This window comes from Lolium perenne, chromosome 4 (assembly GCF_019359855.2).
Source record: "Lolium perenne isolate Kyuss_39 chromosome 4, Kyuss_2.0, whole genome shotgun sequence".
Classification (NCBI taxonomy): domain Eukaryota; kingdom Viridiplantae; phylum Streptophyta; class Magnoliopsida; order Poales; family Poaceae; genus Lolium; species Lolium perenne.
Genome location: NC_067247.2, coordinates 252,809,498 through 252,837,033, shown reverse-complemented (window position 1 = coordinate 252,837,033; position 27,536 = coordinate 252,809,498). Strand labels below are relative to the sequence as shown.

General features: G+C 44.4%; 2 protein-coding genes across 2 annotated transcripts; one reads left to right on the top strand and one right to left on the bottom strand.

Annotated features, from left to right (window-relative positions):
• Positions 1-2,403: 2,403 nt before the first annotated feature.
• LOC139839334 (uncharacterized) lies at positions 2,404-2,742 on the bottom strand. Its single transcript, XM_071829382.1, has one exon. The coding sequence runs from the start codon at positions 2,740-2,742 to the stop codon at positions 2,404-2,406; it is 339 nt and encodes a 112-aa protein (XP_071685483.1).
• Positions 2,743-16,643: 13,901 nt separating this feature from the next.
• Positions 16,644-17,115, top strand: LOC127329952 (uncharacterized). Its single transcript, XM_051356342.2, has one exon. The coding sequence runs from the start codon at positions 16,727-16,729 to the stop codon at positions 16,958-16,960; it is 234 nt and encodes a 77-aa protein (XP_051212302.1). The 5' UTR covers positions 16,644-16,726; the 3' UTR covers positions 16,961-17,115.
• The last annotated feature ends 10,421 nt before the right edge of the window (positions 17,116-27,536 follow it).

Here is a 27,536-nt window from a genome sequence, read left to right as displayed (position 1 = left end):
CACGTTTAAGTATTGAACATAATATAAGGCTCTAGGTAATGCTACTACTAAGCTCATTTGGATGGTTGCATTACTTCGAGAACTTGGTGTTTCTCTCCGAGAACACTTGTGTTTATAGTGTGATAAATTTGGTGCTACATATCTCTCCGTAAAAAATATATTGAGATTGACTATTACTTTGTCTGAGAAAGGCTTGCTAATAAATTTCTATTGCTAGATATCAAGTTCATTTCCACCAAAGATCAGGTTGTTGATGGGTCTACGAAAACTTTAGCTGTTAAGATATTTAATGTGTTTATTAACGTAATATTAACCTATCGGTAGGGTTTTTTGAGAGCAATAACTAGTGGAGACAGGGCATTCAGTCCCGGCCCGTAATGGGCTCTAGTCCCGGTTGACCAACCGGGACTATACATGCGGGACTAAAGGCGGCCCAGTTACTAGCCGGTATAAATGGCCCTCCACGTGGCCGCGATACAGGGTTTGGGCTGGAGAACCTTTAGTCCCGGCTCGTAATCCCAACCTGGACTAACTATTATTTTCAATAATTATGTTTTTCATTTTTCTAATTTCTTTTTGTTTGACTTGTTACTCTCTCACTTTGACCATTTTTAATACTAATTACACTTAATATGTAATTAAATTGTAGATTTGGTCATGACTTCTCGGTCGTCACCCATCCGCACACTACTCCTGTTGCGCTCCCGCGAATGTGATTGTACCTTGTTGTAAATACTACCATATCAATCATATTAACTCTTATACCATTGTGTCACATTTCTGTATTTTTTGAAACCAAAAAAAATATGTAAACTGAATTGGGCAAATAATATATGCCTTATTATTAGAAAAATGTGAGGAATTTGAATATGAAATAATTATTTTTATTCATTTTTTATTATTATTAGCAAATAACATATGCATTATTCATATAATATGGCCAAATAGTTAATATCTTAAAATCTGTAAACCGTAATTCGACAAATAATATATGCTTTATTATTAGAAAAATGTGAGAAATTTGATTATGAAATAATTATGTTTTTATTAATTTTTTATTATTATCAAATAATATATGCATTATTCATATAATATGGCCAAATAATTAATAACTTGAAATCTGTAAACCGCAATTGGACAAATAATATATGATTTATTATTATAAAAATGTTAGGAATTTGAATATGAAATAATTATGTGTTTATTAATTTTTTTATTATTAGCAAATAATATATACATTATTCATATAATATGGCCAAATAATTAATACGGAGTATATTGAAATCTGTAAACCGCAATTGGACAAATAACATATGCTTTATTATTAAAAAAATGTGAGGAATTTGGATATGAAATAATTATGTTTTTATTTATGTTATTATTATTATTAGAAAATAATATATGCATTATTCATATAATATAACCAAATAATTAATATCTTCAAATCTGTAAACCGCAGTGTGATGGTGGAGCAACGGGTGCAGCGTGATGGTGATGGAGATGGACGTGGAGGTGGCGGCATGCAGAGATACAAGAAACACGATGGTGATGGAGGTGGACATGGAGGGGGAGGCATGGAGTGAATGCAATACACAAGGAAATATATCGCTAGTTCATACACATAGTTCGATATATATATCTTCTTCGTTTGCGGCGTGATGGTGGAGCACTGGGTGCAGTGTGATGGTGATGGAGGTGGACGTGGAGAAGGAGGTATGGAGTGAATGTAGAGATGTAATATACACAAGGAAATATATCGCTAGTTCATACACATAGTTCGATATATCTTCTTCGGTTGCAGCGTGATGGTGGAGTGCCAGGTGCAGCGTGATAGTGATGGAGTTGGACGTGGAGGAGGCGGCATGGAGTGAATACACATATGTAAAATACACATGGAAATATGTCGCTAGTTCATACACATAGTTCGATATATCTTCTTCGGTTGCAGTGTGATGGTGGAGCGCCGGGTGCAGCGTGATGGTGATGGAGGTCGACGTGGAGGAGGCGGCATGGAGTGAATGCAGAGACGTAAAATACACAAGGAAATATGTCGCTAGTTCATACACATAGTTCGATATATATTGAAAGACACATTGTTCATACACATAGTTCTTTATAGAAAGACACGTAGTTCTTTAAATGTTGAGACGATCAACATGGCTATTGTAGCCAACTAGCTGCCAATAACTCCTAGTCATCTCGAAGCACAGACAAGCGTCCAACGCGGCATAGCGCATATGCTCGTAGCTTAATGGAACATATGAGTTCATCATCTTTTTCTTGTGCGGAGTCCTTCTTCTTGTACTTCTTCCTCTTCTTCTTATCAAGATTTGTCCCAATGATAGAATTCGCTAGATCATATAGATTCGGAATATGATTATTTGTGGGATTCGGGACTATCTTCTAGAGGTCATACGCATAAGTAATATGAATACCGTACGGACTCAGCATCTCACAATCCTTGCCGATAGCCTCGCCGTAGAATCTGATGGTCCCGTCCTGCAAGAACTCCATGAGAAGTTGTGTCACTTCATCAGCATGACAAATTAGGAATACCAAATTCTCGGACTCCGCCGAGAGTTGAAGGACGGCGGCGCGCTGATCACCCTCGCGAGAGTTGGTGAACTCACAATCCAAGACGACGCACTTGATTGGTGCGTTGTCGAGATAGTCCCTCTGCACGGCGCGGATCCAGTTCTCCACCCTTCTTGCACGGAGACCGATCGTGACCTTGAACGACATCCATCCGCCATCAGGTGGTACTGCTGAGCGCGGAGTTGATGAAGGAGAATTTATGCGCAACATTGAGTGGAACCCCAAGAGGAAGGTACGATGAGAACAACAGATAGTTTTCCCTCAGTAAGAAACCAAGGTTTATCGACCAATAGGAGAAAAATGTTCTCTCCCGAGGTGTTGCGAACCAACTCGTGGCAGGGCGCACTGCCGGTGTCAGCTGCAACGTGGAGACCTGCACTCAAACAACCAAGTACTTTGTCCCCAACTTTCAGCGAGGTTGTCAAGCTCACTGGTTTTGCTGAAAACAATGGATTAAATGAACCGTGTGAAAGAAGAATTGTTTGCAGAGAACAGAACAGGAAAATGTTGTAGAAGATTGCAATTAAAAGAAGAAGGACCGGGGTCCACAGTTCACTAGAGGCGCCTCCCCAATAAATAAATATGCTGGGTAAACAAATTACATATGGGCAATTGACAAACAGAGATTCTACGCTAATGTTTGGTGCATAATACATGCTATAAAAGTATGCGGGCATTACAACAATATACATAGACCGTAATCCAACTGCATCTATGACTAATAATCCACCTTCAGGATTGCATCCGCGACACCCTCCAGTATTAAGTTGCAAGCAATGGACTATCGCTTTAAGAAATGTGTGTAAAGTAAACGATTAAACTACCCTTGAATAGAACATCGCCATTTTCTCCCTAGTAGAAACATCACATCTACAACCGTAGAGAACAAGGTCACTTCTCATGGTTAAATAGAGGCATGAACCCACTATCGAGCATAAATACTCCCTCTTGGAGTCGCTAGCATCTACTTGGCCAGAGCATCTACTAGAAACGGAGAGCATGCAAGATCATAATATCATAATACATAATCTCAACCAAAGCAATCTCTCTATAAATCGGATCCACATCAGACCAACATGTAACAATTACAAATAGATGATCTTGATCATGTTAGGTAGCTCACAAGATCTATACATGAAGCACAACAAGGAGAGGACAACCATCTAGCTACTGCTATGGACCCATGGTCCCGTGGAGGACTACTCATGCATCACCTCGGATGAAGACATGGTGGTGTAGAGGTCTCCGGCGGTGATTTCCCTCTCCGACAGGTTGCCGGGATGGACTGCAGAACCCTCCCAAACTAGGGTTTCGGTTGACGGCGGTGTCGGAACTTTTCGTGGATGGAGGCTCGTGTCCCTAGGGTTTTCCCGATATGAGGAATAAATAGGAGGAAGGGCGGAGCAAACGGGGCGACGAGGCGCCAGTACATGGACCATGCGCGACCAAGGGTGGTTCCGCGCCTGCCCTTTGTACTGCCACGTGGCAGCTCTCCTGCGCGTGTCCTTCTGGCTCCGTCTTCGTCCCGGAAAAATAAGACTCCGGGCTTTTGTTTCGTCCAATTCTGAGAAACTTTCATGTACAACTTTTCTGAAACACAAAAACAGCAGAAAACAGGAACTGGCACTGCAGCACTGTGTTAATAGGTTAGTCCCAGAAGATGCTAAAAAGTGTGGAAAAGTGCACATAAAACATATAAGAATTGTAACAAAACAAGCATGAAGCATCAAAAATTATAGATACGTTTGGTACGTATCAGGTACATCCGAGTTCGAGGAGCCGGGTCACGCGCAAGGTGCTCCATTGAGTGTCAAACATCGACGAAGAGGAGAACTATTTTTGCAATGGTGGAGGAGTGATAACGCATGAAGCACACGTCCGTTGGGAACCCCAAGAGGAAGGTGTGATGCGTACAGCAGCAAGTTTTTCTCAGTAAGAAACCAAGGTTATCGAACCAGTAGGAGATGTAGGCCACGTGAAGGTTGTTGGTGGAGGAGTGTAGTGCGGCGCAACACCAGGGATTCCGACGCTAACATGGAACCTGCACAACACAATCAAAATACTTTGCCCCAACTTAACAGTGAGGTTGTCAATCTCACCGGCCTGCTGTAAACAAAGGATTAAACGTATGGTGTAGAGAATGATGTTTGTTTGCGAAGAACAGCACAGAACAATGATTGCATTAGATTGTATTCAGATGTAAAAGAATGGACCGGGGTCCACAGTTCACTAGTGGTGTCTCTCCAATAAGATAAATAGCATGTTGGGTGAACAAATTACAGTTGGGAAATTGACAAATAGAGAGGGCATAACAATGCACATACATATCATGATGACTAATATGAGATTTACTTAGGGCATTACGACAAATAACATAGATCGCTATCCAGCATGCATCTATGCCTAGAAAGTCCACCTTCGGGTTATCATCCGCACCCCTTCCAGTATTAAGTTGCAAACAACAGACAATTGCATTAAGTATGGTGCGTAATGTAATCAACACAAATATCCTTAGACAAAGCATTGATGTTTTATCCCTAGTGGCAACAGCACATCCACAATCTTAGAACTTTCTGTCACTATCCCAGATTCAATGGAGGCATGAACCCACTATCGAGCATAAATACTCCCTCTTGGAGTTACAAGTATCTACTTGGCCAGAGCCTCTACTAGCAACAGAGAGCATGCAAGATCATAAACAACACATATATGATAGATCAATAATCAACTTGACATAGTATTCCATATTCATCGGATCCCAACAAACACAACATGTAGCATTACAAATAGACGATCTTGATCATGATAGGCAGCTCACAAGATCTAAACATGATAGCACAAGAGGAGAAGACAACCATCTAGCTACTGCTATGGACCCATAGTCCAAGGATGAACTACTCACACATCATTCCGGAGGCGATCATGGTGATGTAGAGTCCTCCGGGTGATGATTCCCCTCTCCGGCAGGGTGCCGGAGGCGATCTCCTGAATCCCCCGAGATGGGATTGGCAGCAGCGGCGTCTCTGGAACTTTTCTCGTATCGTGGCTCTCGGTAATAGGGTTTTAGCGACGGATAGTTTAAGTAGGCGGAAGGGCAAAGTCGGAGGGCTCACGAGGGGCCCACACCATAGGCCGGCGCGGGCCCCTTCCTGGCCGCGCCGCCTGGTGGGGTCGCCACCTCATGGCCCCACTTCGTATCTCCTTCGGTCTTCTGGAAAGCTCCATGGAAAATAAGACCCTGGGCTTTTGTTTCGTCCAATTCCGAGAATATTTCCTGTGTAGGATTTCTGAAACCAAAAACAGCAGAAAACAGGAACTGGCGCTTCGGCATCTCGTTAATAGGTTAGTGCCGGAAAATGCATATAAATGACATAAAGTGTATATAAAACATGTGAGTATTGTCATAAAACTAGCATGGAACATAAGAAATTATAGATACGTTTGAGACGTATCAAGCATCCCCAAGTTTAGTTCCTACTCGCCCTCGAGTAGGTAAACGATAACAAGGATAATTTCTGAAGTGACATGCTATCATAATCTTGATCAATACTATTGTAAAGCATATGAGATGAATGAAGTGATTCGAAGCAATGGTAAAGACAATGACTAAACAACTGAATCATATAGCAAAAACTTTTCATGAATAGTACTTTCAAGACAAGCATCAATAAGACTTGCATAGGAGATAACTCATAAAGCAATAAATTCTTAGTAGAAGGTTTTGAAGCAACATAAAGGAAGATATAAGTTTCAGCAGTTGCTTTCAACTTCAACATGTATATCTCATGGATAATTGTCAACACAAAGTAATATGATGAATGCAAACAAGCAAGTATGTAGGAATCAATGCACACAGTTGACACAAGTGTTTGCTTCTAAGATAGAAAGAAATCGGTAAACTGACTCAACATAAAGTAAAAGAAAGGCCCTTCGCAGAGGGAAGCAGGGATTACTATTTTTGTGCTAGAGCTTTTATTTTGAAAACATAGAAACAATTTTGTCAACGGTAGTAATAATTCATATGTGTTATGCATAAGACATCCTATAAGTTGCAAGCCTCATGCATCGAATACCAATAGTGCTCGCACCTTGTCCTAATTAGCTCGGATTTCCATGGATTATCATTGCATTACATATGTTTCAACCAAGTGTCACAAAGGGGTACCTCTATGCCGCCTATACAAAGGTCCAAGGAGATAGATCGCATTTGATTTCTCGTTTTTGATAGATCTCAACTTGAGGACATCCATACCGGGACAACATAGAAAACAGATAATGGACTCCTCTTTAATGCATGAGCATTCAACAACGGATAATATTCTCATAAGAGATTGAGGATTAATGTCCAAACTGAAACTTCCACCATGATACAAGGCTTTAGTTGGTGGCCCAAAGTTCTTCTCTAATAATATGCATACTCAAACCATTTGATCATGATAAATCACCCTTACTTCAGACAAGACGAACATGCATAGCAACTCACATGATATTCAACAAAAGTGCAATAGTTGATGACGTCTCCAGAAACATGGTTACTGCTCAACAAGCAACTTATAAGAAATAAGATACATAAGCTACGTATTCTTTACCACAATAGTTTTTAAGGCTATTTTCCCATGAGCTATGTATTGCAAAGACAAGGAATAAAGTTTTAAAGGTAGCACGCAAGCAATTTACTTTGGAATGGCAGAGAAATACCACATAGTAGGTAGGTATGGTGGACACAAATGGCATAGGTTTTGGCTCAAGGTTTTAGATGCACGAGAAGCATTCCCTCACAGTACAAGGCTTTGGCTAGCAAGGTTGTTTGAAGCAAACACATGTATGAACTGGTATAGCAAAACTTACATAAGAATATATTGCAAGCATTATAAGACTCTACACTGTCTTCCTTGTTGTTCAAACACTTGACCAGAAAATATCTAGACTTTTAGAGAGACCAATCATGCAAACCAAATTTCAACAAGCTCTATGGTAGTTCTTCATTAATAGGTGCAAAGCACATGATGCAAGAGCTTAAACATGATCTATTGAGCAAAACAATTGCCAAGTATCAAATTATTCAAGACTATATACCAATTACCACATGAAGCATTTTCTGTTTCCAACCAAATAACAATGAATGAAGCAGTTTCAACCTTCGCCATGAACATTAAAAGTAAAGCTAAGAACACCAGTGTTCATATGAACGAGCGGAGCGTGTCTCTCTCCCAAAAAAATAATGCTAGGATCCGATTTTATTCAAACAAAAAAAAACAAACAAACACTCCAAGTAAAGCAAATAAGATGTGATGGAATAAAAATATAGTTTCACTAGAGGTGACCTGATAAGTTGTCGATGAAGAAGGGGATGCCTTGGGCATCCCCAAGCTGAGATGCTTGAGTCTTCTTGAAATATGCAGGGATGAACCACGGGGGCATCCCCAAGCTTAGACTTTTCACTCTTCTTGATCATATTGTATCATCCTCCTTTCTTGACCCTTGAAAACTTCCTCCACACGAAACTCAAAACAAACTCATTAGAGGGTTAGTGCATAATCAAAAATTTACATATTCAGAGGTGACACAATCATTCTTAACACTTCTGGACATTGCTCAAAGCTACTGAAAGTTAATGGAACAAAGAAATCCATTCAACATAGCAAAAGAGGCAATGTGAAATAAAAGGCAGAATCTGTCAAAACAGAACAGTCCGTAAAGACGAATTTTTTAGAGACACTTAACATGCTCAGATGAAGAAGCTAAAATTTAATGAAAGTTGCGTACATATCTGAGGATCACTCATGAATTTTCGCTGATTTTTCTGAGTTACCTACAGAGAGACCTACTCAAATTCGTGACAGCAAGAAATCTGTTTCTGCGCAGTAATCCAAATCTAGTATCAACCTTACTATCAAAGACTTTACTTGGCACAACAATGCAATAAAATAAAGATAAGGAGAGGTTTCTACAGTATTAAAAACTTCCAAGACTCAAATATAAAACAAAATTGCGGAAGTAAAATGATGGGTTGTCTCCCATAAGCACTTTTCTTTAACGCCTTTCAGCTAGGCGCAGAAAATGTGAATCAAGTATTATCAAGAGATGAAGCATTAACAGAGGAGTTGGGAGTTTTCCCAACAATGCATTGTATCTTATCTATGTAAGTTGCAGAGGCTCCTCTTTCATTACTTTTAGGCTTACTACCCTCCTCAAATAAATTTTCAGGAACAATCCGATCAAAATTCTTTTCTAGTGCCTCGTGCATTCCTAAGAACTTACAAGGTATTGGTACTTTAATCTCCCCCTCACAATTGACTTTATTAGATTACTTTAGTCTATCTTTTTCCATCTTTTCAAGGGTATTTGCAAAATTGGTATAAAATCCAAGCATCTTATGTTTAATAAAGATTTTTCTAGCTTCTCTAGCTACATCATCGAATTCTTTAAGAAGGGTTTCTAAAACAAACTCTTTCTTTTCTCCTTCTTCCATATCACAGAGTGTAACAAACATATGTTGCATTCGTGGGTTGAGATTAACAAGTCTAGCTTCCAACATGTGTACTAAAGAGGCAGTAGCAATTTCATAAGTAGGAGCAAGTTCTACCAAGTGTCTATCTTCAAAATCTTTAACTGTACTAACATGAGTGAAAAATTCTTCTATATTATCTCTTCCAATGATAGACCCATGCCCCACTGACATATCTTTAAGAGTGAACTTAGAGGAAAGCATGATGAAATAAACAAAAGGTAAATAAAGTAAATGCAAGTAACTAATTTTTTGTGTTTTTGATATAAAGAACGCAAACAAGACAGTAAATAAAATAAAATAAATGCAAGTAACTAATTTTTTTGTATTTTTGATATAAAGAAAGCAAACAAAATAAAAATAAAATAAAGTAAAGCAAGACAATAAACAAAGTAAAGAGATTGGATGTGAGAGACTCCCCTTGCAGCGTGTCTTGATCTCCCCGGCAACGGCGCCAGAAAAAGAGCTTGATAACGCGTGAAGCACACGTCCGTTGGGAACCCCAAGAGGAAGGTGTGATGCGTACAGTAGCAAGTTTTCCCTCAGTAAGAAACCAAGGTTATCGAACCAGTAGGAGATGAAGGCCACGTGAAGGTTGTTGGTGGAGGAGTGTAGTGTGGCGCAACACCAGGGATTCCGGCGCCAACGTGGAACCTACACAACACAATCAAAGTACTTTGCCCCAACTTAACAGTGAGGTTGTCAATCTCACCGGCTTGCTGTAAACAAAGGATTAAACATATGGTGTAGAGAATGATGTTTGTTTGCGAAGAACAGCAGAGAACAATGATTGCAGTAGATTGTATTCAGATGTAAAAGAATGGACCGGGTCCACAGTTCACTAGTGGTGTCTCTCCAATAAGATAAATAGCATGTTGGGTGACCAAATTACAGTTGGACAATTGACAAATAGAGAGGGCATAACAATGCACATACATATCATGATGACTAATATGAGATTTACTTAGGGCATTACGAAAAATAACATAGACGGCTATCCAGCATGCATCTATGCCTAAAAAGTCCACCTTCGGGTTAGCTTCCGCACCCCTTCCAGTATTAAGTTGCAAACAAAAGATAATTACATTAAGTATGGTGTGTAATATAATCAACACAAATATCCTTAGATAAAGCATTGATATTTTATCCCTTGTGGCAACAGCAAATCCACAACCTTAGAACTTTCTGTCACTGTCCCAGATTCAATGGAGGCATGAACCCACTATCGAGCATAAATACTCCCTCTTGGAGTTACAAGTATCAACTTGGCCAGAGCCTCTACTAGCAACGGAGAGCATGCAAGATCATACACAACACATATATGATAGATCAATAATCAACTTGACATAGTATTCCATATTCATCGGATCCCAACAAACACAACATGTAGCATTACAAATAGACGATCTTGATCATGATAGGCAGCTCACAATATCTAAACATGATAGCACAAGAGGAGAAGACAACTATCTAGCTACTTCTATGGACCCATAGTCCAAGGATGAACTACTCACACATCAGTCCTGAGGCGATCATGGTGATTTAGAGTCCTCCGGGTGATGATTCCCCTCTCCGGCAGGGTGCCGGAGGCGATCTCCTGAATCCCCCGAGATGGGATTGGCGGCGGCGGCGTCTCTGGAACTTTTATCGTATCGCGGCTCTCGGTAATAGGGTTTTCGCGACGGAGAGTTTAAGTAGGCGGAAGGGCAGAGTCGGAGGGCTCACGTGGGGCCCACACCATAGGCCGGCGCGGGCCCCTTCCTGGCCGCGCCGCCTGGTGGGGTCGCCACCTCGTGGCCCCACTTCGTATCTCCTTCGGTCTTCTGGAAAGCTCCGTGGAAAATAAGACCCTAGGCTTTTGTTTCGTCCAATTCCGAGAATATTTCCTGTGTAGGATTTCTGAAACCAAAAACAGCAGAAAACAGGAACTGGCGCTTCGGCATCTTGTTAGTAGGTTAGTGCTGGAAAATGCATATAAATGACATAAAGTGTATATAAAACATATGAGTATTGTCATAAAACTAGCATGGAACATAAGAAATTATAGATACGTTTGAGACGTATCAAGGAGATGAGATGTGGATGAATGTTGTGTGTGGAAATGGTGGAGAAGATGAGTATATAAAGGAATGGAAGATGAAGATGAATAGGGCCAGCCACCGAGTGATCAATTCCCGTGGCTGGCAGCGCCGACTCTAGCTGCTCAGATTCCCGCAAGCGTGACGCTCGATTTCGACGCTGGCCAGTAATGGCGACGCGACGATCGGCTTCCACGGGAACGAAGCTTTTGACTTTAAGTCCCGGTGCATGTCACCAGCCGGGACTAAAGGGGGTGCCGCAGGTGCAGCGTGCCGCAAAACCGTTTAGTCCCAATTTGGGATACAAACCGGGACAAATACATCCTAACGAACTGGGACCTATGGGTGCCGTACGATTGGGCGGATACGGGGCGACGTGGCCAGGTCTTTGGTCCCGGCCTAGGACACGGCCGGGACCAAAGGCTCCTGACGAAAGGTTGTTTTCTACTAGTGAATCACATATATTTCATTAAACGAAAATCAAGTTACATGAAGCAACACATGAAGAAACTAAAAGACAAACCGAGATAAAATAATTATCCTGAACTTGCTGAAAAATCCTAAAAGATCGAGAAATGCAAAACGATTCCTAGGGTTTCCTACAACCACCGAAGCCAGCGGCCGCCGCCCAACTCCGCTAGCGTCGCCGAGACGGACACGGGAGGAGACGTCGAGCCTCCACCATTGCAATATCCAAAAGGGCACTCTAGCCAACGAGGTTTTGTGAGTCGATGAACAGACCTGATGCAAGCAATGAGGCACATGTCGTTGTGGCACATCGACCGTGGGACGTCCCCGTGCTATCTTGGAAGAAGATATGCCGCGTCCCGTCGATGAAGCCGGAGAAGAATGACATATCCACCACATGTAGACCAACATCTTCGCTCCAGAAGAACCACCTCACCCCCGGCCACCGGCGTCGTTGCGGATAACAACGAACGCCAGTGACACACTGAGAAACTGATCTCGTCAGACCTGAAGAACGGCGAGAAGACCAAGCTGTCGATCTGAAGGACCGAACAACACACGTTACCATCAACTCCGAGACGTAGCCTAGAAAGCCGTCGCCGGTGTGAGAGTAGAGTTGAAGAAGATTTATTAGCCCTCTCCCACCACCCTAATGGCGCACCAATGGAAACAAAACCTAACCCTAGCTACTATGCCAGAAAGGAGGTACGAGGTCCCCCTTCGTCATGCCGCTGCGGGAGCAGCGAGCAAAGGGAGAGGGGACCTGGGGCAACGCCTTGGCTGGACGAGATCGGGAGGAAACTGGCCACGGCCGCCTCTCGCGAATGGAAGAGCGGAAAACCGGTTCGTGTTCTCCTACCTATCGGTAGTTAAGATTAAAGGGGATGCTAGACATGTAATAAAGGAGTAAAATTCATCAGTAGTCATGGAACTTGATGAGCAAATTCAGTTTGGTCATTGTACAATGAAAATACGAATTTAGGGTCATTGAATACGCATCGGAGATTCACACACGGTCACCGCTAGCGACGTAGCATCGTATTTACTGACATGGCATTCAGTGGGACCCAATGTCAGGTAACATAACAGGGAGATGACAACGCACATCTAGAGGAGGACGTTTTTGCAAAACTGTCATCCCCTTCCCTGGGTCATGAGCGATCCCCTCTTGGCTATGCGCCCGCGCCGCCGCCTGCTGCCGCCCTGGCCGATGCCGGCCGTCCCCAGCGCTGCCGATATCCGGCGAGGCTACGCCTCAACCTCCTCCTGCGGTTCCCCTTCTCGACGCCGTCCTGCACCTGCTTGTGCCCCCATAGCTAACCCGAGCCTCGCCTGCGCTTGTTCGCCGGCGCAGCTCACCGTGCCACCGTGGCTCTACCCCCGCTCCAGTCCGCCGCGAACCAGCGCCGCCTCGAAGGAGAGGAGGAAGACAGAACAAACTGTAGGACTTCAGCTATCTCTGAACTCAGATAAACATTTAGCTCAGCAACACTGGAATCAACCATACTTGCTTCCTTTTGGTTTGCAACTACAGATTGTTCTGGTTTGTTTGTACACAAGTCCCAAATCATGAGCTTGCAGTCGTCGCCAATAGATCCAAGTAGGTTGTCATCTTTCCGGTGCCAAGCAACATCTTCAACTAAAGTGTGTGTCATTATATATTAGAAGACGACATCAAGAAGATGTAAACTGTACAAGGCAAAGGCCAAGAGAAAGCAAAAGGAAAAAACTGTACAAGTCCAGCCCCAAGCGTTAGGTGGTCTAGTATGGAGAAGTAAACGACCCCCTGCCCAGCTCCTTGGCACCGGCAAGGAGCCACAGCTTTGCTTCGTCGAGGATAGAACGGGCCAGCTCATGGCGATTGGGTGTAGCATTGTTGAAGACACAATCATTCCTCATCTCCCATAGACTCCAGAGGGACCAGCCTACAAGTTTGAAGATTAAAGAAAAATGACATACAAGTTTCTGGTGCAATAATAAGTATCTAGCCTGATTAGCGTAACCAAAAGAACCAGATATGGGAGAGTTGAGCATTGTTATGATTACTAGATGATACCCTGCATGTCATTGCCGTAGTTTAATAACAATTTTTTTTGTATCATATGGCATAATTTTGGTTGAACAAAAACATTGTAAGGATAAAGCAATAGTAAAGTTGTGGTAAAGTAAGGAGTAGTATGAACACATGTACATATTATCTAGGATCGATAAATCTAAAATTAGATCAAATAATTGTGGTTCAACAGTACAATACAGGGATTTCAGAAGTACCAGGAACTAGTAAAACATTTTGTAACTGGTTATAAATTCAGCTGCAGCCAATTAAATGGTTACATTGATAAAAAAAACATTTGTAACTGGGTATAAATTCAATTGGAGACAACCGGAATAAGGTATGTAAGGTCCTGCACCGAGATACGGATACGGTAACAAAGGATGTTGGGAAAATTTTGGGACTGATACTTTGAGGAAAAACATCTTTTAGCAACCTAAAAGTTCTAAAAAAGGAGGCGAAACATCAGAAGTGACAGGTTTGCAGTTTCGTTGGTGCAGTCATTTACCTTTTAAAGGAAAGTAATGTTGTTCCTGATCTTGGCTCAAAGCGCTGTGCATATGCCCTACTGCATTGAGCACCGATGATACAAAGGAGCGAAAGAAAATACCAGGATGTACAGGAAGGGTCATAGTCTTGCATGACCATGGTTGCATCAGCCCTGTTCTCCCATGAAAGTGTGATACAAAATGTCCTCTTTAACATTTGTGGCTATCAACACCTATTGCGCATCCTGTACTGGAACTGGAAGCAGAGTCCACGACCATGAGGTGGTTGGGGGAGTCATCGGCGTGGGTACCGAGGACGTGCTGGTGGGAGCGGGCGGCGGCCGAGGACTCCGACGGGAACCACTGGATGGTGAGCGAGGGCAACTCCAGCGGGTGGGAGATGACGAGGTCGTGGAGAACCGGAGAGTTCTTCTTCCAGTTCAAGTTGACGCAGAGCTTCTATGGAGAGCTGCGTCGCCGGGGACGGCCAGCATGCCGGGGCGACAGAACGTGGCAGCGCGGGCGCATCGCCATGAGGGCATCGCTCGAGAGCCAGTGAAGGGGATCGGAGATTTGCAAAAACGCCCTCCTCTAGCTAGGTATTCTTAACTCCCTGTTAAGTTTTCTGATAGTGAAGCCTTCATTTGTCCCCCTCGTAGCTCTCGTTAGTCGTTACACTACAGTACCCCTGTGGAGAATTGCTCTTCTTGAGCCTTCCTCTCTTTGCTCCCTCCGCCGGCCTCTCTCCCCCTCGCCGCCGGTGGCCACGGTGGCCGACGGTGGGTGGGAGAGAGGTCTGGCTTCTTCTAGATTTAGCTTCTGTAGTTTTTAGCCTTCCCCTGGCGAATAAGGAGGTGGTCAGATCCGGATCTGGTGATGCTTCTCCTCTTGTTCTTCGATCTGTTCCTGGAACGGAGAAGAGCATCGGTGGATCTCATGCTACCACCTTGATGCCGCATCCATGGCGGGATTCTGCCTCGGCGGATCTTGCTCCTTCCATCCCCACCCCTTCTTGCTGTAATAAAGTGGAGGCTCTTGAAGCTGCTCCAGCAAGTGCTCAGATCCGTCGCCATCGATATCATCTCTACTTACCTCCCCAGATTCGTGGCAGTAATATTGGGTCTGATGGTTGGCTGGCTTCCCTGCCGTCGTGGTGCCGTGTTCCAAGTGATTTTTTGAAGCAGCGTTGGGGTCCAAGATCCTTTTCTTCACGGAGCTTTTCTGCAGCGTTCATGATCTAGGCGCTGATCTCATTGGCCAAGATGGTCTCTTCAACGCCGGTGTGCTCCGACAAGTCTTCAACCTCCTTTTGGAGGCCCTTCATCGACGCAGTCGCTGGGAGCTTTGCCAGGCCGACGGCAAGTGGTTCTGTCCCCGCCGTCGTCGATGGCTGCAGCGAGCTGCGTTTGCTGCTCCGCTGTGGAGAAGAGGAGGGACTAGATTGTAATCTCAGATCTTTTAGCAAGGTCTTTCCTACAAAAGCTAGGGACCTATGTGTGTTCTTCTCATTTTATGGGGTCCTTTGTAACATATTTGTACCTCCTCTGTTACTTTAATGAAAGGTTCGTGGCCCTTCTAGGGCGCTCCTTTGTTCAAAAAAAAAAGTTTTCTGACAGTGGGTCTCACTCAGTGCCATGTCAGCAAATACTATGCTACATCGCTAGCGGTGACCGTGTGTGGAGCTCTTAGGCGTATTGAGTGATCGTAAAATCGTATTTCCATTGTACAATGACCAAACTGATTTTAGTTGACAACTTTCATGACTACCGATGGATTTAACTCTGTAATAAAGCTAGACACGTAGTACCTGATATGGTATAGTATACCACTAAGATACTGACGTCCTTCCTCTCAAAAAAAAAAAACGATACTGACGTTCTTGTACACCTGCAAAAGCCCTCTTTGTTCTATTTAAGATGCAACCCGAACCTAGACAATGGTATGGGTTCCTAGCCTAGTCAATTGACAGTTGAACGTTGAGAGGAATAAAGATCGTCAGTTACACTCTCCATCACCATTTAGCAGCAAACGTTACAGGCCATCTAAACATCTCACATAAATATATATATGACACCATATATAACCGTTGGTTGTAAATGGCATTCACGGTAGAGAAGAACTGACGAATGGCAGTTTCAAAATGTTAATCCAAACGACGCTCGTAATTAAGCAGCAGATTGTATGCATGGCGACGAGAAGTCACGCCGCCGGCGTGCACACGCGCTGCAGCTCCGGACAAAATAAAGCGAACCACGCGCGCGCGATCGAGCACGTTACGATCCGATTCGGTCCTGCCCCGATCGAATCATGGTGATACCTCTCCGGACAACCTATGCCCGATCGGTTTCCCTGTACCCACATGCATATCCATCCGTCCATCCGTACGTTGTCTATCTCTCTATATAAACCCACGGCGAGTCCAGCCAGGCAGAGCCACACCACAAGCAGACATTTCCTAGTTCGTCTCCCCACCCGGACCCGGTTCAATCGTCGTCTGTGTGTTAGTGTGCGAGAGAGATCTCCATTCTTGAGGGTCATGGGTCTCCCGCTTGAGCAGTGGCGCGGCAGCGAGGCGGACGGCGGCGGCGAGAAGGAGGCGTCGGCCGCCGGGTGCAGGACGCCGAGCAGGTCCAAGGCCCGCGCGGCCGGGGACTGCCCCGAGGCGCCCAGGAAGAGGAAGGCCGCTCCCGGAGCCGTCTCGCAGCAGCGCAACAGGGAGTACTACGATGGTGACGACGTCGAGGCCTTCTTCGCCGCGAACAACCTTTAGGGCACCGTACCGTAGCCGCTAGCCACGAACATGTAACTCAGCAAGTTTCTCACGGCCGGTGCAATCTAGCTTTGCTTCTGGTTACCCCCACAAGAAGGCCGGGTGCTGAATTAGTAGTGCGTGTGTTCTACTATCAATGTAAATTATCAAGTTTTTTTTAGCTTGGAGCTTTTGATCGATGCATGGAATCGAGCTACACAAATAGTCTCGACCATATCGATCGCACTTTCTGTTCTAGTTGTGTGTCAAGTAGCAGGTGCCCTCTGTTCCGCTTCTTGTCCTCTACTTCTACTATAAGGTAATCTAATTTGTGATGAAGTTGGGTGGACTTTTCGCCTTGCCTTTATGTGAGCAGATTATTTTTCTTGTTTAAAGCTTTACATTTTGTCTCCTCGACTCGAGAAGTTTTGTGTTCAAGGGTGTTCATGTCCCCCGGCCCCTTCATGTAAGATGCAAACATTCATTCCCCTAAAAAAAAGATGCAAACATTCAGAAGCGAAATTACAATACACCATATAAAATGGCCAACGCCAACATGAAGCGAAATTTGGATGTTTGCGTTTCTTGATGCAGATGCCAAGAATGTGATCTCTTTCATTTATCAACAAATTTATATTTGCATTGTCGTCCTATTTTCTTAAAAAATAACGTCAAAATAGCCTGATCAATGGGATCCAAGTTTCAGGCGTGGACCTTCTCATCTGTTCTACTCTTCAAAGTCTAAACTTGCATTTTAATTACCCCTTTAAATTACGTGTGCTGTGATCCACACAAAAAAACTGCGTTTGCTACCTTCATGATATGTTTACACAGATACAATTGTACAGGAGCATTATATCATGGCCAAACCGAGCTGTCCTTATTCATTAATATAAGTGAGAAGTAATTTCCATGTGTTAAATCCATATATTAAACACATAAATTGACCATCACAATTCGATGTTGTCAACAGAGATAACTCCCCATGGTGAATTGTGTAGATTAAATATCAACCAAAAGTGATAGCGTTTTCTTCACTTTAGTTGTTTTTGTAGCATGTGAACGTGATTCAATGTCAGACCACCCATGGTGAACCATAGGAGATATATACATTTCGTAGGAGTATACGTACGTGATCCCACTAATGTTATCTTCACTATACCGTTTATTGCAGTCCTAGATGCTGGAAAAGTGCTAGGGAATATATTTCAAACTCCGCTTCAAGAAGATATTAGATATGATATGGATTAAAGGAGCAACTATATATATATAATGGGAAACTATATATATGTGTGTGTGTTGTGCGGTATGTTCTAATAGCACATTGAATTGATGCACTAACCAACTTAGCAAATGTTCAAACTGATGCAAAGTGTAGGCAACATATTTTAACACCCTAAATTTCAGTCTTGCATGGTACTCATCTCCATCATTAGAATTGAGCACCTGAGCCTCTTTTACATGGAAGAATAAAGCTCCATGCACAGCAGAAGTATGTAGTAGTAGTGTGCAAGGCATGCATGCATTGCAGAGCCATGGCGTGTGCATGGATACGATATAATACTTTTCACACTGAAAGAGCAAGAACTTTCCACATTCAGGTGCTCCTCGCTCCATCTCCTGCCAAGGCTAAGAACTTTCCACATTCAGGTGCTTCAGACCTTGAGTGCAGACAGAGAGTCAGAGAGAGATGCTCTCTACGAAGCAAGGGGGCCCGGTCGGTTAGCTTGTGCATGTGAAGTAGACACACTAGCTGCACAGAGACGTGCGCGTGCTCCATTGGTAAAAGATCTTGTACTGATTTACTAAAGCAGAGCTCCATGCAAAGGTTCAGACTTTCCCAGCCGGCAGCCATGGAGGCAAGTGCTCAGAGCTCAAACGTCACAGAGAAAAACTGCAGGTTGTTACGATCCTGAATTCCTGATCTATCTTTTGAAAAGTCTTCTTCTTGGTCGATCTATCCACCCTGATTCCACACAGCAATGACGATCATCAGTGTTTCTACTGTCAGACTTACATCCATCTCGGTACCCAACCTGCTCTCCAGGTAAATGTTCAGGCTTTAGACGGGTAACCAACTGCCCCTCCAGGTAAAAGGTTCAGAGTTTTCAGATGCGTGGTACACTGGCGCGTACGTACGCCTTGGCGCAAGAGAGGTTGTTGCGATCCCATCGCTTTTGAAAAGTCTCGTCGTTGTTGTGTGCACGGTGCGTACCTTGGTTCTCATGGCGATGTGCAGTGCTGTGCTGTGAGCCCGTCAACACAGCCGTACCTGATAAGTGTGGCGAGTATCTGCTTGAGTGCTGAAGATGAGTCATTTGTATGCTTAGGTAACTAAGTAAATTAATTCATTCAAAAAATTAACTGCATGAAGTTTTCCTGCTATTTGGATGGATCCAAAGGCGCTGACTATTTTCTTAACTTGTTGCGCCCACAAACATATGATGAGGATATCTGAATTTTCATTTTTTTACGGAACCTCGTCAGAGGGCGAGGAGCTCTCACATTGCATTGATAGAAAAAAGAGGGTGATCCCGTTTATAAGAAAAACCAGATGAAAAACCTTAACATCAACCGGTTTATGAGGAAAACCGTAAAGAAACCCGAACATGCAATAGAGACCCTCCATCCACGTGACGCTAGGCCATCCTCGCAGCAAGAACAGACACACAACTCCGAGAACGCCGCCTCGACAGTGGCGTAGCCACATTGTGGCATGTGTGGTTAATTGACCACACCGGTTTCTGGCAAATCCTTTGTATTTTGGTATAAAAATAGTTCAAAAATATTTAAAATAGGTCAAAACCACATGTGTTTGACATCACAGATTTAAAATGACAACATAGAGTTTAAGTTCTGCCTCCGCCACTGCGCCTCGACATCCCCTGCTAGCATGCATGCCACAACATTACACGAGTAGCCGCTCGCAGACCTCAACAACATTGAGGTCACTACGGGAACTAGTCAAGGTGACAACGGCCAGAAGCCGTTGGCACAGGTCATTTTGGCCGTTAGCACCTTGTCGTTAGCACAATATGTCCTCGGCACAGGTTCATTTGCCGTCGGCATAGGCTGGCCGTCCTGTGCGGACGGCAAAGCCATCGGTATAGAACTAACGGCCGTTTGGCAATTCTGGCTCGAATTTTTTCAACAAAAAAATTTCATTTTTTTAATCTCTCACTACACTTATTCTTAAGTTAAATTATACTCCTGGTCAAACTTCCCAATTGGTTACCCATCGTCAACACTACTTCAGCCCTAGCACGTTTTACTTCTCTATTCCTTCCGGTTGAGCTTTCATGAAATAAACCAAACCTTGTTGATAATACTACGATATCAATCCTATTAACCCTTAGACCGTGATATCACAACTCTTTGTAATTTTAAATTTCAAATAATTATTTAAAATAACATCAATGATTAAGTAATAATAATCTTTATGTAGAATTCAATTACTAATTTTATTTTAAAAAATAAAATAAAGATTTTTTGGCAAACACTAAAATCTTCATGCTTTCACATTTTCCTTTGGAATTTTAACAATCTTAAAAAATTGCAAACGGCCAAAGGACGTTAAAATCGGATGTAAGTTTTTGATACGATCATTCTGATAGGTTATACTTTTTTCTGACGTTGTATGCAAAAGATAATGCCATTTTACCCAGAAATAAACTTTTGATGCAAAAAAAAAAAATTAAAAAATCAAAATTTTTAATTTCCCATAATAGTAGTTTGTTTAACATATAGGAATCTCAAAAGATTTTATTTTTTGAATTTTTTATCATTTATGCCGTTCATTTGAAATTTAAAAATGCGATCCACCGGGAGGGGGAGTGCATGGAGGGAAAAAACTCAGGGCTTGTGGCCATCAGCACACCTGTAATGTCGTCCCCCAGCCGTCACGGTGCAGCTCCAGGGCCTACGCGCAGGTCTATATGTCGACGAGGCGTGTTGTGCCGATGGCTAAACTGTGCCGATGATCCGTCTGGCAGGCTGGTGGGAAGAGCCGCCGTGCCGACGGCCCGATAAAATGCCATCGGCACAACGTCTTTTTTCCCAAGTGGGTACTACCTGTTTGCTTCTCTCCCAAAGAATAGCTGTGTGCGTGTGTATCTCTGCTCACATTTTTTTCTTGCCACATACTTTTGAGGCTTTGATTATCTATCCACCTGGTACGTACCTGGTGGAGCAATGATCATCGAACATCGCTGCCTGCATGAGCTATCTTCTGCAGCATTGCGCAGCTACCAGCTGGAGCTCAGAGACCCCTGGCTAAAAGGGTACATGCACGGACGATTTCTTTCCTTGCTTGTGCATCCGGTGATATATGCTGCTGCAGGCTGCAGCGCTCCTGAATCCTGATAATTAACTGCAGGCCCGATAAATATACAAACCGAGATCGACCTCGTACGTACGTGCCGTACGTACGTCGGTACGCACAGGCAATTAATATATTCCTGTCGATACAGGACTGCCCCTGGGAGGCTGGGACCATAATAATGCAGGTAAATTTTCCACTTCGATGTCCCGGTAGGGTGTGTAAACATGGTGAGCCTGACAGCTATTACCTGACAAATGTAAAAGACGCATTGGTGGAAAAAGGCCCTTTGGTCGCGGTTCGCAACTGCCATTAGTCGCGGTTGCGCAACCGCGACCAAAGTAGCGCGACTAAAGGCCCCCCCATTTAGTCGCGGTTCCTTACGAACCGCGACTAAAGGCCCGTCCACGTGGGCGCCAGGCGGCCGTCGGGGCGGAGGACCTTTAGTCGCGGTTCTTCTGGCCAACCGCGACTAAAGGCCGCCGCAGGTTTTGGGTTTTTGGCCCCCCCTAAGCCTGCCCCCCCCCCCCCCCCCCTAAACATATTTTCTGTTTAATTTGTATATTGTTTTATTTCTTTTGTGCTTTATTGTAATTTTGAAGGAGTTTCACATATTCTACGGTACTACATATATACATGCATATGAATGTACAATTTCAAACAAATTTGAAATTATAACCAAAAAGAATTCAAGAGGAATATACAATATATATTCAATATCATCGGATGACCATATACAAGTTTGAACAAGTTTCCATACATAATTTAACGCATGTATAGTTCTACGTCGTCGCAATGGTGTTCTCCTTTAGGATGGAGGACTTCCCTCCTGAACCATCCAGCTAGTTCCTCTTGAAGTGGTCAGAAGCGAGCTTCTGGACTAAGCATCATCCGGAGGTTATTCCTCTGAGCATTGAGATCACTCGGAACACGCTCAGAGGTGTATCTCCGGATCATCTCACAGACATAGTATCCACACAGATTGGTTCCCGGTGGCTGCATATCGCTACCATTCTTAGCCTTTGACCGCATGAAATTTAGCTCTTTCTTGAATTCACCGACCTTTGTATCTGCGAACCGTCTCCAAACCCTACGAGGCAAAGAAAATTAAATGAACAAGAGAGTTATTAGTTAATTACTTGAAGCTTAATTAGGAAATGAACGAAATAGGCCGATCGATATAGAGCGCAAATGAATGAAAACAATTACTTTTGAATCATTTGTCTCATGTCGGCCCACTCCGCCTTATCCATATCCAGAGAGTCGTGGACGAGACATTCTGATTTGTCAACTTTAATTACTAGCAGAATCCAGTGGAACCTGCGGACACGATACATGCACAGTACGTCATGCATAACTCATCGATTAGCCGGCCACATACCATGCATGGAGTAAACAAAAGAGAATGTGCTCAAGACATAAACACTCACCCAAAATGGTAAGGAAATAGAATATCACTTTTGAGTTCCTGCTTATCAAGAAACCGCCACAGGTCTTTCTCCACGTCGGCGGGGTGATGCTTTAACGTATATCCATTAACGATGTGTGGGTCAATGAACCCAACATCATGGATGCTCCTTACTCTGCATTCCTTAATCTTCAATCTGCATGTATAATAGCGGACACAACAATATAGTTAGGACATATATATATATAGTGCAGGCAATATGAACGAGATGGGGTAGAAATAAATCACTTACAGAACGTAGCAACTGATGATAGATTTGTCGAGCTCGCGCAGATTGAAAAGCTGGAACAATTCACTCAGATGAATTTGTACAGCGTATTGTTTGAAGTGATGCTCATATCCAACTTCCGCATAAATAGAATCTTTGACGTTTTTATGTTTTATGTAACCCTTGTACCAGTTCAGCAGACCTTTCATTTGTGGAGGTAGATCCTCTTCCTGCGCAGGCTCGACGAGAGGCCCATTCTTCACATATGTAAGTACTACCTCCTTCACTGGCGCCTCATCAAGGCCTAACAGTTCACGAAGAGTAATACCTAAGTTGGCCGCTTGTTCTCCGGCACTCATTACAGTCAATCCCTGTCTTTGCCGCAGCCTTCTATGATTTCGGGGGCATCCGGACCGGCGGCTGTCACTATAAGCGGGGCAATCGATTGTTTACTTTGTTCCCCGAGCTGGGCAACAACTCGTTTCCTGCTTTGTGCACTTTGTAATTCCGCTTTATCGGCCTCCTCATTCTTCTCCTTGAACATGCGTGCCTGATTCTTTAGTTCACGTGCATAGTCGTCAGGCAGATTCTTCGCAGCTTGGGACGGTGCGTTCAAAAATGACTTAGCCCGCTTCTTTTGCTCATCAGAAAATACTGGCTTGGGCTCGGGCTCTCTTTTCTTCTTGCAGGCCGCCTTCCATTTCTCTAAATCAGCAGTCGCGGCCGCCTCGACTTCCTCGGCACTACGTTCCCAAGGCCTCGTGGGGAGAGGCTTCAGTGATGGCTCCGGTACCTTTGTTTTCTTAGGTACGTAAGGGTCCGAGTTAATAATCCAGACTGCTGCTTCGCTTCTTCGCCGGAGGTGGATTGGGGGCGGCGTCGCACCCGCCCGGGGCGGACTAGGGGGCGGCGGCTGCTTACCCGCCGGAGGTGAATTGGGGGGCGGCGTCGGCTGACGTGAAGGAGGTGTAGGTGAAGCACCACCACCATCACCGCCACCGCCGCCACCACCACCACCGTAGGGGGGTGGACTTGTTGGCGCCTCGCCTGGAAACTTGATAAACTTCTTCTGCCATAGAATGAACTGGCGCTTGACATCTTCAAGTCTTGTCGCCCCTTCAGGTGTAGCAATGTCAATGTCCAGGTCCTCAAACCCTTGGACTATGTCCTCCACCGTGACACGAGCATAGCCATCTTGAATGGGGTTGTTGTGGTGGAGTGCTCCAGGTGGTAAAGCACTGCCGATGGCTACCTTCATGGACATGTTCCCGATAGGATAATACAGATGACATGCTTTCATCTCCTTTATATCGTCCACGGGGTAGCGAGGAGGCTCCGGTGCAGTAATTTCGACCACCAGAGGCTCCGGTGCAGTAATTTCGATCGTCGGTGCACCAGCCGGTGGGGCCTCCGTGGAAGCCACGCTGCTTCTCCGCTGCTGGCTTCCGAGATCCAATGGATGATCTTCATGCTGCGCCCGAGCTGCATCTCTTTCGGCTACTAGTACACTCACGGTTTTCTTCATGACATCCATTTCCGATGCCAACCGCGCCACAACATCTGCTTCCCGATCCATCTTTCTCTTACGGCTTCTGTAACCGTACGGGTCATCGTTCTGGGGGAACCTGTAACATCCCAAATTTCAAAATAAAGCAGAAATGAATTTTTCCTTTTTCCAAAAATGAGAACCAACAAAAACTTTTCTAAATTGGATTGCTATGCTTAGGGCTCCACCCTATTGCTTGTGCGTCTACCCTGCTGAGTGTTTGTCTGCTTAGGGGTAAACCCTAAAACCCTAGAGTGATCAAGTAAAGATCACAAACCAAATAACAACAAAAAGAGAAGGAAATCAAATAAGAAGAACCCTAAGCCCTAACCTTTTCAAAACTCCTTTGATCTATTTTGAGAAACCCTGAATAAAGGAAAAAACTATATGTGGGCCTATAGCCCTAATATGTGAATCTGAAACCTTACCCCTTTTCTTTTACTAAATGGTAGTGAACCATTGTAAAACGTGTTAAACCCTAAACCACATCTCTCTTGACATCAATCTTTGAAAAATAGAATAAAAAGGAAAAATCTTATTTTAGAAAGAAGCATTTATGCCTATGGCTATTTTATAAAACTTCCCCTAGGCCTTTCTACTTTATGTAGAGAATTGGAAAGTATTCTTAAACCTTATCTAGTACTTTTCCAACACAATCCAAAGTGGAACACAAGGTTTTCAAAAAGAGAGTAATAATGCCATAGAGGTATATGAGAGCAAAATATCAATTTGTGAAATTGAGGATCTTGACCCTAGACTTGAAGTGGAATGGGTGGATCACTCCTATATACCTTTTCAACTCTCAACAACATCAAGTGGGTCAAGCCAAGTTCAATAAAAATCAAATGCCACATATGCATAGAGGCATATGTGACCCCTAGCCATTTTCACAAATTCTTGTCCTATGCACTTCTACCTTTACCAAAATGGTGTGAAACCATCTCTGAACCTAATCTAAACCTAATTTGACCCTCCACCTTGCCCAAGTAAAGCAAGGGGAGCACCTTACAAGAATAAGAAGAATTGACTTGTCATCTCCTATGTGTTTTGGCCAATTTTACAAAACTTTGAGCTAGACCTCTTGGAATGGTTTCAATGGTTTGAAATTGTTTCTAAACTAATAAGAATGACATTAGAGTCAAGTCAAGTCCAATCAAATGGAGAGAAACCCAATAGTGGGATATTTCCATTTTCCTCACATACACATAGGGCCAATTTATCAAATCTTGATCTAGGCACCAACCTTGCCTCAAAATGGTTGGAACCTTTCATCCAACTTCTTCTAACCGCAAATAAACCTCACCCTTGTCAAAGCAAGGCCAAGAAAAATAAAAGTTTAAATAGTTAGAAATTCACAAAACCTCACATAGGGCTTATGCCATTTTTCTAAATTTTGACCCTAGCCCATTTTGGCCTTCACCATTAGTTGTATAATGATGCTAAACATCTATTACAACTTTTGGAATCCAAGAAACCCAATTCAAATAAAATTCAAACTCAATTGGGGATCACATGTGATAATGGTCAAATCTGCCATTATTATTCTGGTCACTACTTAGAGCCTCTCCATTTCAAGTTTTTCAAACTAAACTTTTCCAACCCTTTGCATGTCCTCCAAGAGGACATCAAGATGAGCACTTTTTGTAAAGACCACCTTGCCAAAATTCTTCTTGATCAATTGCTTTGCTCATCCAAAGTTGGCACTTTGAATTAAGTGGAACAATCTCCCACTTAGTGAAAATTGACATATTTTGAATTTCTAAATTTCACCACCACCTCTCCTTGCCTCTGGTCATTTAGAACCAAACCAAACCCACTCTTATCCATTTGGTCAACCTTTTGAACTCAACCAAATTTGAGCAAATATTGCAAATTACAAATATGGCATAAATGCAACACTATTTGAAATAGTGTTCTACTACCCATAATCTCCCCCAACCTACACCATATTGTCCCCTTGCCCCCTCCTTGCCTCACACCACCACAGGAACCCTAGGGAAGGGCAAGACATGGCCTAGCCATGGCCATGCCAATGGCATGCCGGCCATGCCGTGCTCCCCCTCTCCTCCTTCATCCTCAGCTCGGCCCCCCATGTCTACTGGCTCCCCCTCACCTCCCTCTACCTCCCTAGCCTTGCCCCTGTCGAGATGAACGACTACATTCGCCGGAGGACACGCGCCCAGCCCCGCCCAGGACCATGCCGTGGACGTCGTGGGCGCGTCCACCGCCCACTCGGCCACGTGCGACGCCGAGGAACGCCGCCTCCCCGGACCCCCGGAGACGCGTCGAGCATCACCGCCGCACCCCCGAACCCGCCTGACACGGTCCCGTGTCCTCGCGCTGCCTGCCGCCGTCGACACCGTCGACCTTTTCCCGCGGACGCCGCCGCGGACGCGGAAGCAAGGCGTCGCCGTCCGACACCGCCCGACCCCGCTGTCACCTCCAGGAGAACCGCCTGGACTTGCTGAACACCGCCACGTCGTTGCCCAGCCCTCTAGCTCGCCAGAAACACCGCGACCATGTCGGCTCCGCCGTAGACCTCTGACCACCTCGCGTCGCTATAAAAGGAGCGCTCCTCCTCCTCCGATTCTCACACCAATCGACCTCCCTCCTCTCCCTGATCCTCCTCGCACACTCTCCCCTCAACATTGCGCACCACAGCCACTCAATTGCATCATCGCCGCCCGTGCTCCGTCGCAGAAGCCGCCGGAGCTAGAAGCCACCCCGGGACCTGCGACTTGTTCGAGAAGCACCGCCGTCATCGACAACCTCCTCCTGCATCAACGCCGCCCCTCGCCGACGTTCCAGCTCGCCGTCGACCCCCTACCGCCGCCGTGCCAGCGTCGCCCTCGCGTCGACGACGACGACGATCCCCAGCCGCCCGATCGCCATCTAATCCTACGGCCCGCATCCTTCCATACCGTTTCGGTAAGCCTCCCTCGCTGACAAGTGGGACCCCCTGTCAGCTGGCCGCTGCGCGCTGGACGCACTGCTGGGCCGGCCCAACTCGCCGTCGCTGCGTTTTAAACCATTTCGGCCCATTCTCTTTCCCGCCAG